The following is a 13,997-nucleotide window of genomic DNA, read 5'->3' as shown; positions in this document are numbered from 1 at the left end:
TGTAATGAAGCATATAGAAAACTTAGATTTTAGAACATTATAACTACTCACGATATAAGAAAAAGTGGCCACAGAAACTACCATACAAAAAGAAGATATCATAATATATACATAAACGTTTTAATGTCGTCTAGGTTAGGAAATTGTGAAACAAAAACAATAAATTAGCACCACATAATACTACAACATTTAATAGCATTGCTGGACTGTATTTGTCGTTAATTTTTTACCAACCATGGTGTCATCCATATATTAACAAAATGTCACATCGATTTCATCGTTGGCACTAGCTATTTTTTTTTAACAAAACTTGCCACAATTTATTTTTTGCAATTTCAAATCATTAATTGACGACCAACTCATCAATATTATTTTTTTTTTCTCTAATTTGATCTATTTTTTTAGTTAATGCGCAGCTGACAGTAGCATCGCCGTGATATTATTTACTCCAACGGCATGTTTTTGGTGATAATTCCATGACCTATTTTGTAGTAGTTTATGTGTGTATATCATTATACATACAGTTGTAGAAGTGTATGTGTGTTTGTCATCAATATGCAGTTGAAGATACATAACAGCTATACATTATCATAAATAAATCAAGGATTTTAAAGAAAAAGTTGGAAACCCCTGTGACGATCTTGATAAGTGTCTTCACAATGTCTCACGTTGCATTATTTATCATGTATCTTGAGCCACACGAAACTGTATATACAAACATGAGTCACTACTTGAAGTAGTCCACTAATAGCGCTAGTATTCAAGTTCAAAATGTACCTTAAGGAACAAGGTTAGTCTCCTAAAGTAATTAATGTCGCTACATTTCTAATATATGCACCGACAAATAAGTTATTAGTTGGTGTGCATGTATTAATATCTATACCTTGACTTAGTGCATTTTAGTTTTAGACCACATACATTTCAAAACACATCATTTTCAAGGGGTAACTAAATTTAGTTGCATAATAGTAGACAATGGTTTATTGGAAAACCAAACTTTTTGTCTTTTATTTGTTGATCTTGAAAATATCTTTCGTCAATTCCGTTAGATTCGAGGAAATAACAAAGATCCTATTGAAACACATCAATATTAATCATAATTAATTTAGTTATAATGTCTATATGTACATGTGATGATTATATAATTCCTCGATCTATTTCATCTTAAAATTATTTGGTTGCAACGACTCGTCTAATTCTAAAAACAATGCTGGATTAAATATCCCAAAAAATAGGGAGAAAAAAAAATGGCTTGAAGAAAAGCATACAAAAATAAGAACAATTAGATAATAACGAAAGGTTGTGTTGAAGTTGACAATTCCATGAAATCTAGAGGCTGTAGGCAAGGCGGCGAATACGCATCTTTTGCTTTCTCGTAGTTCTTCTCCAACTCGTCGTTCTCGACGTCAAGTTCATCGTTTTTCATCGCTGCCTGCGATTTTAACATCGTCTCATAATTAACGTCAATGTTACGTTTACGTTTCTAATAACGCGAATATTGATTCGGTCTTACCTCAACAGAGAAATTGCGAAAAGAAGGAAGAAACCGGATTTTGCAGTACTCGTTGAACATCAAGGTGAGAACAAGCAACGGGACAGTGGAGATCGAAGCCGCCGGTTTCGATTTGAGCCCGAAGAGACCGATCATCGTGATTTGCATGAGAACGACCGATATGATTATGTAGTGGTGAATGTATGGCCAATACCCTCCACACGTCTCATATACAATGTCGTACACGTCTTCGATCTGACCCAAAAACAAAAAGAAAACAATCATCGATCGATCTCGAATAAAATTCGATCATAGAAGTTTGTTTATGGACTAATGATATCGGAAATTTAACCTGGTTGATGAATACGAGGTAGCCCAAGCAAAAGTATCCGATGAGAAATGGTAGGAGCAACGGAGAAACGACGGCGTACACCATTCCGATGAGAATCGAGAGAGAGACCAAAGGAATGACTCTGAAGTAAGGGAACGAGAAGAGGTACGGGTTTTTCTCTTTCACCTTCCCACACAGACAATGCCTTAAGAGGTCCCAAGCGAGCAAACCCGGCTGAAGAATCTCCAACGAGAACCCCGATAGCCCGTCCGTCAATATATACGTCACGAAGAAATCTGCCTAAAAACGACGTAAAAAAAGTGTTTTTAGCTTAAATAGTTTGCACAAAAAAAAAAAAAAAAAAAAAAAAAAAAAAAGTTCGATAAAGTTTTAGCTTAAATAGTTTTCAATAATGTTTTTACCATGCGATTAAATTTTTTGAACATAAATTACTTACATAAATCGTCAAAAAATTAAAAAGTGGTGTTAAAAAAAATTCGACAAAGTAATTTTGGCCATTTTTGTGAAAACTTGAAATTTGGCTATTTTGTACGTTTTTTTAGGAAAAAATTAATTAGACCACATAAAAGGCATTAGCTATAGCATTAGAAACAAAGAGAGATGAGATGAGAGCATATATACTTGAGCGGACACCGCGCTTGCGAGTCGAGTTGGGAAGTCTTTCGGATGGGTGAAAGATTTCCCAATCTGATCGAGCAACGAGCCCGACAACAAGGTGAGAAAGAAGACGTTTCCGACGAGGAAATAGAAGACCATGTTGCAAGTTCTAATCTCCTCTGTGCTTTTGGAGATACACCCAGCTAGCTTAGCCATTCCGAGCATGGCAAACGGGATGATGTATATGAAGCCTTTCAGTATTGCGCTCGGGAGATAACCAGTCACGATAGAGCTTAAACCCGGTCTGTACACGAAGAGAGAAAAAAAAAAAAAAATACAACAAAAATTTGAATAATTTTCAAGTATCAAGAGGTTTTATCTAAATAATAATTAATAATAAAAAAAGAGTAACCTTGACCTTATAAGCTTTTCAAGTCCCTTTAACTTTAAGGGAATTTCACGAGATTCGGATTTTTTTCACGCTCAGACCAAGAATACCGGCTACTTAGCTCTCTTAAATATCGATTTTTAAAGCTGAAACTGTACAAACAACCCTGATTCTAAATAAAACTGTAAATTGTAAACCCTGAATACTCACATCAATTGTATAGCCATAGCCGGAGGAAACCATTTCCTTAGCTTTTCGAACTTGGCTATTCCTTGGACAGCGGTAACGGGAATGGCAAAGAAAATCGTGAGCAGCGTTGCGGCAAGGAAAACCCCGAGCCTGCAAAGAGGGAAAAGCCTGAACGGCAATGCCAAATTCCTCCAAGAAACGTCCCTCGGCTCCGGAGCCATTTCGGTGATCCAACTCAGCGGATTTGAGTGTTGCTGAGATTGCGCCGCCAGAGCCGCCCCGACCCGCGATTTGAACGTCACGAACGCGACAGGCAATTCCTAGAAGAAGAAAAAAAAATCATATGATGATAATAAAAAAAAAGAAAAGAAAAAGAGTACTATTTATTTACCTTTTCTTTGAGGGAGGTTTCGGACTGAAGTTGTTGAATCTTGAGACGAATGGCCTCGAGTTTTTCCTCTTTACGAGCCAGCTTTGCTTTGTCGCGATCGTTCTCGTCCAACAACAGAGAAGTTCGTCTCTTCCTCTGCTTCAAGGCCGACTTCTCTTTCAACTCGTTTATCTTCTTCGATACTGATTTTGCCTGGCTCTACACGCAATATCATCATCATCTGTAAGAGATAAGTGCATTAAGAAAATTACAAAATATAAACAAGCGATATTCATTCTCGCAACGATGATCGCGATATATATGTCGATAAAGCATACCACCAACTTCTTGAGATCTTCTCCGTCGTACAGAATCTGATAAGAATGGTAATCGTTCGGATAATATTTGGAGAAGAATTGTCCGACGGAGCAGGCTCGGGATTCGTGATCAGCGCAGTGAGGGATTTCCCGAACGAGAACCGTGAACTGATCCGGTCGGTTTCGAATCTGTCTGAGTTGGTGAATTCTTTTGACCAATATATCATCATACTCCTAAAAAAAACCAGAATTATACAAAAGAAAATACTATTTTCACGAATTCGGATTCGCCATCACTTTTTCCATAGCCCGAAGAGCGATTTTTAATAAATAAATAAGATTACCCTGTAGAGCAAGTATAGTGCATAGAGAGACATAAACCACAAGCACCCAAAATGTACCCAAAGCCTGGGAAAATGAAAGAGAAATGAGTAACTCTTAGATAATTATCTCATGGTATATAAATAATTTAGAAGAATATGATTATTATATATGATGATCAGCACCTATTAGAACCTCTTCTGACATTGGAGATATTAAATGTGTCGCAGGTGTCCTCGCTAATCGTGACCTCGTCTTGTCCGTTGTAATTCACCGGAAGAAGAATCGCGACTCCGACCACAGAACACACCACGAAGAACTTTATCCTGACAAAATTATACTAATAATAAATCCTCAAGCTGATATGACCTCCGGTGATAATCCATCGGTCAGTACTACAGGATATCACTCTCTTCGAGCGATCCGACGATCGTATAAAATAAATCAATTAATGAAGTGCCATGGATTTATGAAGTTGATTAAGACTCGTTATTACTGTATTTATGAAGTGCCATGGATTGTATTTAAAAACCAATTGACAATTAGAGAAGTAACTCGTTAACTTATAACCTAGTTATTTCAATACAGAGATTCCTAGCTGATAATAACAAAAATTAGATCGGATGGGGTATGATATCACGTGAGATTAATTTCTTTAAAATGAACACATTCCAAAACCCTATAATATCATTTAATTTAGAAGATCACGCATCGATATCTCCGCCCAAACACACCGATTCACGGAACAAATTAAGAAACTATATTGAATTGAACCGGATAAGAAATGGCGTTGTATTGTACACATCTGGAAATATACCTAGTTATATATAATAAAAAAAAACATTCCGAAACCCTAACATTTTAATTTACTAAATCACGCATCGAATTCTCCGCCATAATGATATGTATAGATACAGATACAGTACCCGAACTTAAAGAGCCTGATGAGAACGAGCGCGTCGAGGCCAGAGACGGTGAGAATTTCCGACTCGGGGACGCGAAAGGCGCGTGAGATCCACGACAGGGACGGCAAGAACCGCCGCGGCGAAAAGGCGGAGTCAAATCGGATCTGCGTAGAGTCCGCCGCGAGTCGCCGCGCGTAGTAAATGGGCGCGTTGGAGGGCTGTTTTTTCAGGACCGAAAAGACGGAGACGATCACGAGCGCCGCGCCGAAGTTGATCGCCGCCGATGCCACGAGGCTCTCCGCTCTCATGATCTTTATTCCGATGAAGATTATTGTGATTATTATCGCTTGGCGGTTTCGGATTTGTGGAAGCTAATAACGTGGCGTTCATATAGTGCATGCTTCCGCATGCAATGTGGGAAATGCTTTTCTCTTTCCTCATTTATCGTCGTTTTTTTGTTTCCGGTATTGTCGTTTACTTATTTTGTAAGGGACTTTTCGACACTGATGCAGAATCTGAATATAACGCCCGCTTATTTGGATAAAATTTGCTTTGGGAGACGTGGTCAGCAGAGTAGCCTAAGAAATAGCAATTTTTTTTTTTTTTTGACAAAAATGACATTTTATTTCTGATATAAAAGGACATGAATGTAATAGCTTTTCTTGTAATGAGATTTGGACACAAATGCCTTCCTTTACAGTTTTACAGAGACCATATATAGTGGACAGAAAAAATTAGTACAATAATTATATCACGAAAAGCATTTAGTTTCGGAATGAGATTTGGACACAAATGTCTTCATTATAGCTTTTCGAGCTCTCTTCAAAAAGCCATTGTAGTCCCGATGGTTGCTTTTCTGGAGGGATCACCAGAATTATGATTCCATTCGGATCCCTGAGGTGATGTCGAAGAGCTTAAAATCTTCGATGAGGTCGTCTACTTGAAGTGCTTGTTTCGAGTAGCGATTGATGTACGTAGTCTTTTAATGACTCATCATGGTTCTGCTTCTTTTGGAGTCTTCCCGGATCTTGACCCAACGAATTGTTCCATGAAATTTTGAGCCAATTATTTTAAGGACCCTACTGAGTTTGACCTGATCTTTCGGTACCACCTTTTGACAGAACCTGCGAGGTTGATAGAGAAAGCTTTGCACATTACCTCGGGTCCGGCTCCTTGCAGCAACATCCATGATGTGAATGCATCAAGGTGAACTCCTAGGTCTGTTTTTCCATCATAAGTCGAGATGCTCAGCATCTTGAAACGGTCTGGCAGGGGATGTTCTAATACCCGACCTATGAAAGGTGAAGCCGCATCTCCAATCTTTGGAGTAGGATTTTTCTGTCGCAGAGCTATTTCCTCAATCCGACGCTCCAATCTCTTGAAGTGAGTCTCGTACTGATCAGGAATCTTTCATGGTCTGGGACCTGCTTTTTTCTAGAGATGATTGTGTTAAGAATATTGCCCACTAGAAGATTATGATTACTAAATAAGATAAGAAGTTACATTATTAGCATCATATGATTAGTGGGTTGAGGTCTGATAACATTCAGAATCAATAACAACTATCATCCATATTCTCCGTATCAAACTGAATCGCATGTTGGGCATCCGAGATTGGGCGATGAACTAAAACTTGGTCGATGACTGATATGCGCTTGAAAAGCCTTATCTAAAGTCATATGTGTGGAACATGAGTGAGGGTTGCTCAGTCAGTGGGAGCATTATACACTTGCAGAAGGTGTACGACCTGGACATGCTTTGGTTTGGATAGATGCGTCGTTTAAGGACCGTTACGATGCACTAGTCGAGGCCGCTTATGATGGTCACAGTGACGCTTGATCTAATATCCTGAAGTAATCATGGACTTCTAGATCATGTTACCGGCTTCTTTGACTTACCACATTAAAGGCTAGTAAGACGCTGATCAAATAGGTGTCTTAGGAAGTCGGGATATGATTGTAGAAGAAAGTGTTTTACAGATACGGAATCCAGCATCCCTGAAAGAAGGTAAATGTACGTTCGGAAGAATCTTTCGCTGGGGAAGCAACAATGCTTAAGGCTTATAGGTGTCAAGAAAAGTGTAACGGAATAATTGACTTTTCTCGACACGGGTTGAACCTAGAGGGTCATGATCATGCACTGACTAAAGCAGTGGACACTCGTTACGATGAGTAAATATAATTCTAGTATTAAAGAAGGGTTTAGCCTTGGATTACACGATGTAGTGTTGAAAGAGACTAGACAATTAGATTTGAAAAGAGATAGGAATATTTTGTCTTTTATCAAGATTGTTAAGCTTCTACTACGAGGTCCATCGTCCCCGATTCGGCTTCGATAAATGCAAATAAGAACGTTAATATAATAATATATTTTATTATTATAATCTCACTTGTTGTAATAGTGATTGACAAGATTAATTCCAAAAAGGGTATTTTGGGAATTAAAAAATATTTATTGCAATGCTGTTTATTTGTTGTTAGATCAAGTAAATAAACTTTATATTTATTGTTGGACAAGTAAATATGTGTTAAATGAGTTTAAAGTTATTGGGCTTTGAAAAAACAAAAATTTGGGCCTCCCTACCTTGGTATAGGCTATTTTTGTATAGGTTGTAGAACCAGTATTTTTTCTATTTTTCTGTTCCTAAATTAAAGGAGAAAATATAGGAAATATGATTGTCATATATCCTCTCCTAATATTTAGGCTAAATATTAGGAGAATATTTAGGAGAATATATTTTCCTAAATTTTCTCAATAGCAAATATTTTATATTGTTGTATAAAATAAAATCCTAGATACTGATCTGACGGATGAGAGGAAAATAAGATTCACTTGTTGAGATCTGATGGCTGAGATTTAATCCACTAGTGTGAACACAATAAAAAGAAATAATAATTTCTAGAATATTCTGGAATATTCTATAAGATACCTTTAGAATTGCTATAAATAGAGGGCTGATGAAAAGCAAATTTTAACCTAATTTGATCACAAATTTTGTGGCCTCCTATGCCTAGGGTGTGCCGACTTTTGCTTCATCTCTCTCCCCTCGGAATTGCTTCAATTCCATTCTTAAAAATAAGAGATAAAGATCGGAAACACCACGTTTCCATATCTAGTGAGATACAACGTTGCCCACTCATTTGTCTTATCTTCCTCGGAGATTACGTTTCGGAAGACTTTGGTGTCATCACATATAGTCCTTGAAGGAAAAGTTCCATATCTGATCGTGTGGAGGCTTGTACGTTCAAGACGAAGACGGATTGTGAAAGCTTTCGGTTCGTGAGCCAAAAACTGAAAGTTTTATCAAACTCGTCTTTCTCATCGGTTGCTCAACACATATTGCTTGCTCTCATTAAATAACGTAGATCTAGATCTTGTATAAATAACCATTAATTATCTCTTGTTAGCGTAATTTCATTGTTTCCGCTGCATCATGGTTATTTTCTGGTGTCGTTTAATCGAGTGAATCACCAACAAGTTGGTACCGATCAGGAATCTTTTTCTGACTTGCTTGATACCTTGTCGATTTTGAATTTTCTTCTTCTCTTTCGTACCGATCCTTGGCATGCCTTCAGGATTTCTTAATTCATGGCTCCTGCTCTACGGGCTCTTTGCGTGGTCGGTGTGATGGTTTCTTTTATGAGATCACTATTGCATTTTGCAATGTGACTTTCTTAGCATGGAGCTTTTCTTCCTGTTCCCTCTGGCTTCCAGAGCCAAGAGACACTCTTGCATATCTTTGAACTGTTCAGCTAAACTGGGACGAGGAAGATACTCGGCGAGTTCATCCGGGGTTAGCAGCAAGGTGCGGTTGTGGTGCTTGATCTGAGGATCCGAACCATTGGTGGTGTTGTTTTTGGTCGGAATTGATGAGCTAGCCATTGATCTTCAACGCTATCCCCTCCTTCTAGAGCCAAACTGTTGACATACAAAAATTAATAGAACAGTTGTCTCATGAAGAGCACTTAGTTCCGAGAACGCAGCCCCGAGAAGTCTGAGTGTCTAGGCGAGATTATCTCTAAGTACAGACGAATCTAGTAAAAAAAAGCAATTAAATGACAATGTTGAATGATAGGTGAAGCTTTGGACTTGTGTTTTGCGTGAGAATATGTAAATGACTCTCCTCCAACATACTTCTTCTCTATTTATAGGTAGTTTTGGGTCGAGGATGCGTGGTGATCAGCCCCACGTTCTTGACAGTTATTAAGTAACCGTTCTCATTTCGTGTGTAGTGGGTGATTATTCCTCGTATGCTCGGTATAACCGTCGAGGTGAGAGTTTTGTTTTGATTTTACAGGTGTTTGTTTTGTTTGACTAGTAATCTTTGACCTACCAGCTTCTCTTATCTTCGAAGTTTTGTCCGATGGGGATCATTCTTGCCTTATGAACGGGTCGTTTCTTAACCTGCATGAACTCTTGGGCATATTTGACTCGAGCTCAGTGCTGGATTCCTTTTGTTCTCGGTGCCTCCGAGTAGGTGCTCAGATTCAAGCAATTTACATGAATAAGATATTCTAATGCTCTAGTTTAAACTAAAATTACTATAGTGTCCCGGCTTAATATTTATAGAGTTACCATTTTCTAAAGAAATAAATATATTGCTACTCATGATATCAAATCACACCACCTAATTATAAGTTATAACTCACATTATTAGACTCCAATATGCTCTTTATCTATACTCTATCATCAAAGAGCGGAAAGTTGGTGATTTCGAAACGTTTCGTAGTTGTGGCCGCCTGCCGCATGGCTTTTTTTCCCCCTCTAATTTGGTTTTTATCAGTTTTTGTTATTTTTTTTCTTTTTCTGTTCTTTTTTTAGATTATCTTCGTCTTTCTTTGTCACTCCCATGCTCGTGATATTTTTTGCCTCTCAATTCCCTAGATGCCTACATCAATCTTATATCTTCTACTCTTCTATCTTTCTAAGCTCTCATTTAGGCCCCGTTTGGAACCCGAAAAATACAAGGGAAATGAAAATGAGAATCCATTGCATTTTTTTTTTTATTATCTTGTTTGGATTGAAGAAAGTAAGATGAAAAGTTTTTTTGATGGAAAATATGATGAAAATTGTATAACTAAAATATGGACTTCATTTTCCTTCACAAATTTGGTGGAAAATGTAAATCCAACTAATTTCACACATGTGGAGTTTTCAATTCATTTTAACTCACACGTGCTATCTTCTTCTTCAGACCTTAAGTGCTCTCCCTCATCTCTCTCTCGTCACTCTCTCCAGTCTGACCCGATCTCTCTCTCTCTCTCTCTCTCTCTCTCTCTCTCTTATCTCTCTCTCGCTCTCTCGTTCTCTCTCTCTCATCTCTCTCTCGACCTCGAACATCTCTCTCGCGCAACTCTCTCATCTCGTTTGCACTCAATCTCTTTTCACTCTAGTGTTCGTGACTGAAACCCTAACCTTCGAATGGTGGATTTGAAGTTATTATTGTTGGATGTGCTTTGTAGGTTTTACCGTCCAATCTCTTCCTCTCTTCTGAGAATTTGGATATTTGAGGTTGAGTTCTAATATCTACATCTACGACTTCGGCTAATTTCATCGGAGAAAAAAGGTTCGATTTTTTAATGTCATTTTTAATTTTTTTTTTAATTTAGACGATACTTTGTTAATTTACCAACTATTGAGTCGATTAATTTAATCATTGACTGTGATCTTCTTAAATTCCATTCCTATTAACTCATAGGCTTTGGATACTGTTGGGTTTTTTTTTTTTAGTATTACTTAAACTTGGTTTGTCTGCCTTTCACAAATAAGGTTTTTAATGATTGTTTTTAGAGTGAGTCGTGGAAATATATTTGACTAGAATAGGTTATCATGGGGATCTATATCCACTTATGATGGTTGATTAAAAAACCAAATGTTTTGTTCCGCTAACAGCTTTTGGATTTGTCCACCTTTGTATAGGTATATATTAAATTAAGCATTTTTTCACTCATTTTCTTTATTTAGTTTTTTTTTTTTTTTTTTTTAAATGATAGCAGCTTTACAAACTTTTTTACACGTTCAGGTACCCACAAGGGATATCTTACACTTGACCAGCTCCAAATATTTGTGCCACTATATATACAATTCCTTTTTGAACTAGAGGACCTTAACTTGACCATCGGTAATATAGTGTTTCTTGCTTCGACGTACAAGTACAAGTAAGTCACTTTTCTTCTTTAGAAAAATACTAACATGTAAGGTATTCTCACTTCATACAGTAAAATTAAATATATGTATTAGAGCTAAAATAGATAAGTTCTATTCATGTAATGCATAGGTATAGAGCGTTTTTATATACATTTTTTTTTTTATAAGAATGTCATATAGGACTCATATATTTAATGGTTCCTTAATAACATGTTATCTTTATTGACATATTGTCTGTAGCATAATAAGCTTTTTACTTTGTTCTCTTATGTTGTTACGTTAACCCACTTATTTCGCCAGTGTGATTAATAAATTACATATAAGTGCATTTTTGTATTTAATTTTTTTATTAACTTTTATATCATCATGTTCTTCTTATTTGTAACAAGTCATGGGTAAAAAACGTGTACACCCATCTTCAAGTCATCATGGTCATCTGAAAAATAAAAAACCCAAAAATGATAATATTAAGATTCATAAGACAACAAATACAAATACTGGAATTTCAAATCCTGAACCATCTACTTCATCCCGTCGCAACCTAAAAAGACTATCGTTAATATCTAATATGCAAATAGTATCACCAGAAACACCACCACGATCATAAACACCACCATCATTGAACACATTATACTTAGATTTGGGCAATTGTAAATATTGTTGTGAATATTGTAGTGCTTTTTTTGGTACAGTGAAAGCTCAAATGATAGTGGTTCACCAAAATATAATTTATGCTGCCAGAACGGTAAAGTCAAATTACCTTTATTGAGAGAGAGTCCTCCTATATTAGATAATTTATTGAACTTACGGTGGACCAGAGAGTGTATATTACAGAAAAAAAATATACGTACGCTGAACTCAATGTTGGCTTTTACATCTTTTGGAGCAAATATAGATTAAAAAATAAATACTTCTCACGGTCCATATGTTTTCAAAATAAGTGGTCCAGTACATCATCTATTAGGATCTCTACTACCTACTGACGATATGCCTCCAAGATTTGCACAACTATGTATACATGACACTGATAACGAAATTCAAAATAGATTATCAACATTTTCGTTTGACGACTCTTCAAGACTTATCACTGAATCTATTATTAGAAAATTGGTTAATATGTTAGACGAAACAAATATATTAGTTATAAATTTAGAATGATAAGAGATAGATATAATGAAACAAATATTCCATGTGTAAAACTTGGACTTATTGGTCGAAGGAATTTAGACTATAATCAATATGATTTACCAACAAAAAATGACATTGGTGGATTAATAGTTAATGATATTTGGAGAATATGAAAAAGAAAAGGACACAATTGTAGAAACAAAATCGAATGATTTACAAAGAATTACTAAATTGCACCCGTCATATATGTCTTGCAATACCCATTATTATTTCCATACGGTGAAGACGGATTTAGACTAGATTTAAAATTGAATACTAATCATTTACAAAAGCAACGGTTACGGAAAAGAATTCCAATGAGAGCTCTTTATTGCTATCAAGTACAACAACACTCAAACTTAAAAATTCCTCTACTTAGAAGTGGTCGATTAATTCAACAATAATAGTAGATGCATACGCCGCTGTAGAAGAAGACCGATTAGATTTTGTTAGAAAAAAAAACTTTGAGGTCGGAAATCTATCAAGGTATTCAAGATGCTATCAACAGATGGGATAGTGATGCAAATACTATAGGAAAAATAATCATTCTTCCATCAAACCATACTGGAAGTCCTAGATATATGATACAAAATTATCAAGATGCGATGGCCATTTGCAGAGAATATGAAAATCCCGATTTATTTGTAATTTTTACATGTAACCCAAAATGGCCAGAAATCACAAGAGCATTATCTATCATTCATGACCAAAGACTGGAAGATAGACCTGACATAATAACAAGAGTATTAAAATGAAATTAGATCAAATACTTACAACTATAAAATCGGGCATTATATTTGGACCAACAAAATCTGATTTATACGTTGTGGAATTCCAAAAACGAGGACTACCACATTGCCATTTGTTATTCTGGTTACATACTGAAAATAAAATACACGACCTATCACAGATAGATAAAATAATTTCAGTAGAAATACCTTATCCTGCTACCGATTTGTTAGCACATAATATAGTCACAAAATTTATAATACACGGGCCATGTGGCCTTGCTAAAACAAATGTCGCATGTATGAAAAATTCCGTATATATGTTCTAAAATGTTTCCCAAACAAATTAGAAACGAAACAACAATTGATGAAAATGGAATTATTAATTACAAACGTAGAAAGCACAAATATGTATTTAGAAAAAGAACATATCAAATTTGATAATAGATTTGTTGTCCCTTACAATAGAGAATTGTGTCTAAAATCTCATGCTCACATAAATACTGAAGTTTGCACTCAATTAATGCTTATAAAGTATCTATTCAAATATTTAACAAAAGGAGCCGATAGTATAAGAGTTGTTCTTCAAGACAATAGATGCTCAAGCGATTTTACACAAATAAATAACACACAAGTAGATGAAATAAAAAAAAATTATATTAATTGTCGTTACATCACGCCTTACGAAGCCATATGGAGATTATATGAATATCCTATACATCATAGAAGACCTTCTATTCAACGACTGTCAATTCATTTACCACATACACAAAATATTACATATCATTCAAACCAATGGCTTGAAAATATTTTACGCCAGCCTGAAATTCAAAAAACAACTTTAACTGAATGGATGAAAATAAATAAATTAAATGATGATGCTAAAGAGCTTACATATATACAATTTCCAAAGAAGTGGGTATGGAATACCAAGGACAAAATATGGATTATTTAAGATTACTTCTAAATCACAAAAAAAAGGTGCTACTAGCTTCGAATCTATACAAACAATTGACGGTATCAA

At 35.9% G+C, this 13,997-nt stretch overlaps 1 protein-coding gene across 1 annotated transcript; it reads right to left on the bottom strand.

Moving 5' to 3' along the window:
• Positions 1–1,152: 1,152 nt before the first annotated feature.
• On the bottom strand, positions 1,153–5,239 carry LOC149383030 (Early-responsive to dehydration stress protein (ERD4)). The gene is made up of 10 exons (XM_089629304.1): positions 4,953–5,239; positions 4,212–4,352; positions 4,050–4,113; positions 3,727–3,939; positions 3,410–3,607; positions 3,040–3,338; positions 2,466–2,745; positions 1,845–2,123; positions 1,514–1,747; positions 1,153–1,432 (listed from the first exon to the last, which is right to left on the bottom strand). The coding sequence occupies exons 1-10, from the start codon at positions 5,237–5,239 to the stop codon at positions 1,283–1,285; spliced, it is 2,145 nt and encodes a 714-aa protein (XP_089485430.1). The 3' UTR covers positions 1,153–1,282.
• Positions 5,240–13,997: the final 8,758 nt, after the last annotated feature.

The sequence above is a fragment of the Urtica dioica genome, chromosome 10, assembly GCF_054948205.1.
Source record: "Urtica dioica subsp. dioica isolate 48M chromosome 10, U.dioica_male_clone48M_v1_H2, whole genome shotgun sequence".
NCBI classification, from domain to species: Eukaryota; Viridiplantae; Streptophyta; class Magnoliopsida; order Rosales; family Urticaceae; genus Urtica; species Urtica dioica.
Note: the sequence above shows the minus strand (reverse complement) of the source record. Positions and strands in the feature narration are given on the sequence as shown.

Coding starts and splice junctions, on each gene's coding strand:
- LOC149383030 (XM_089629304.1), bottom strand. CDS start 5,239: ATGAGAGCGGAGAGCCTCGTGGCATCGGCGGCGATCAACTTCGGCGCG. Junction 3,608..3,726: donor AAGATCTCAAGAAGTTGGTG/GTATGCTTTATC, acceptor TATTGCGTGTAG/AGCCAGGCAAAATCAGTATC. Junction 1,748..1,844: donor ACCTCGTATTCATCAACCAG/GTTAAATTTCCG, acceptor TTTTTGGGTCAG/ATCGAAGACGTGTACGACAT.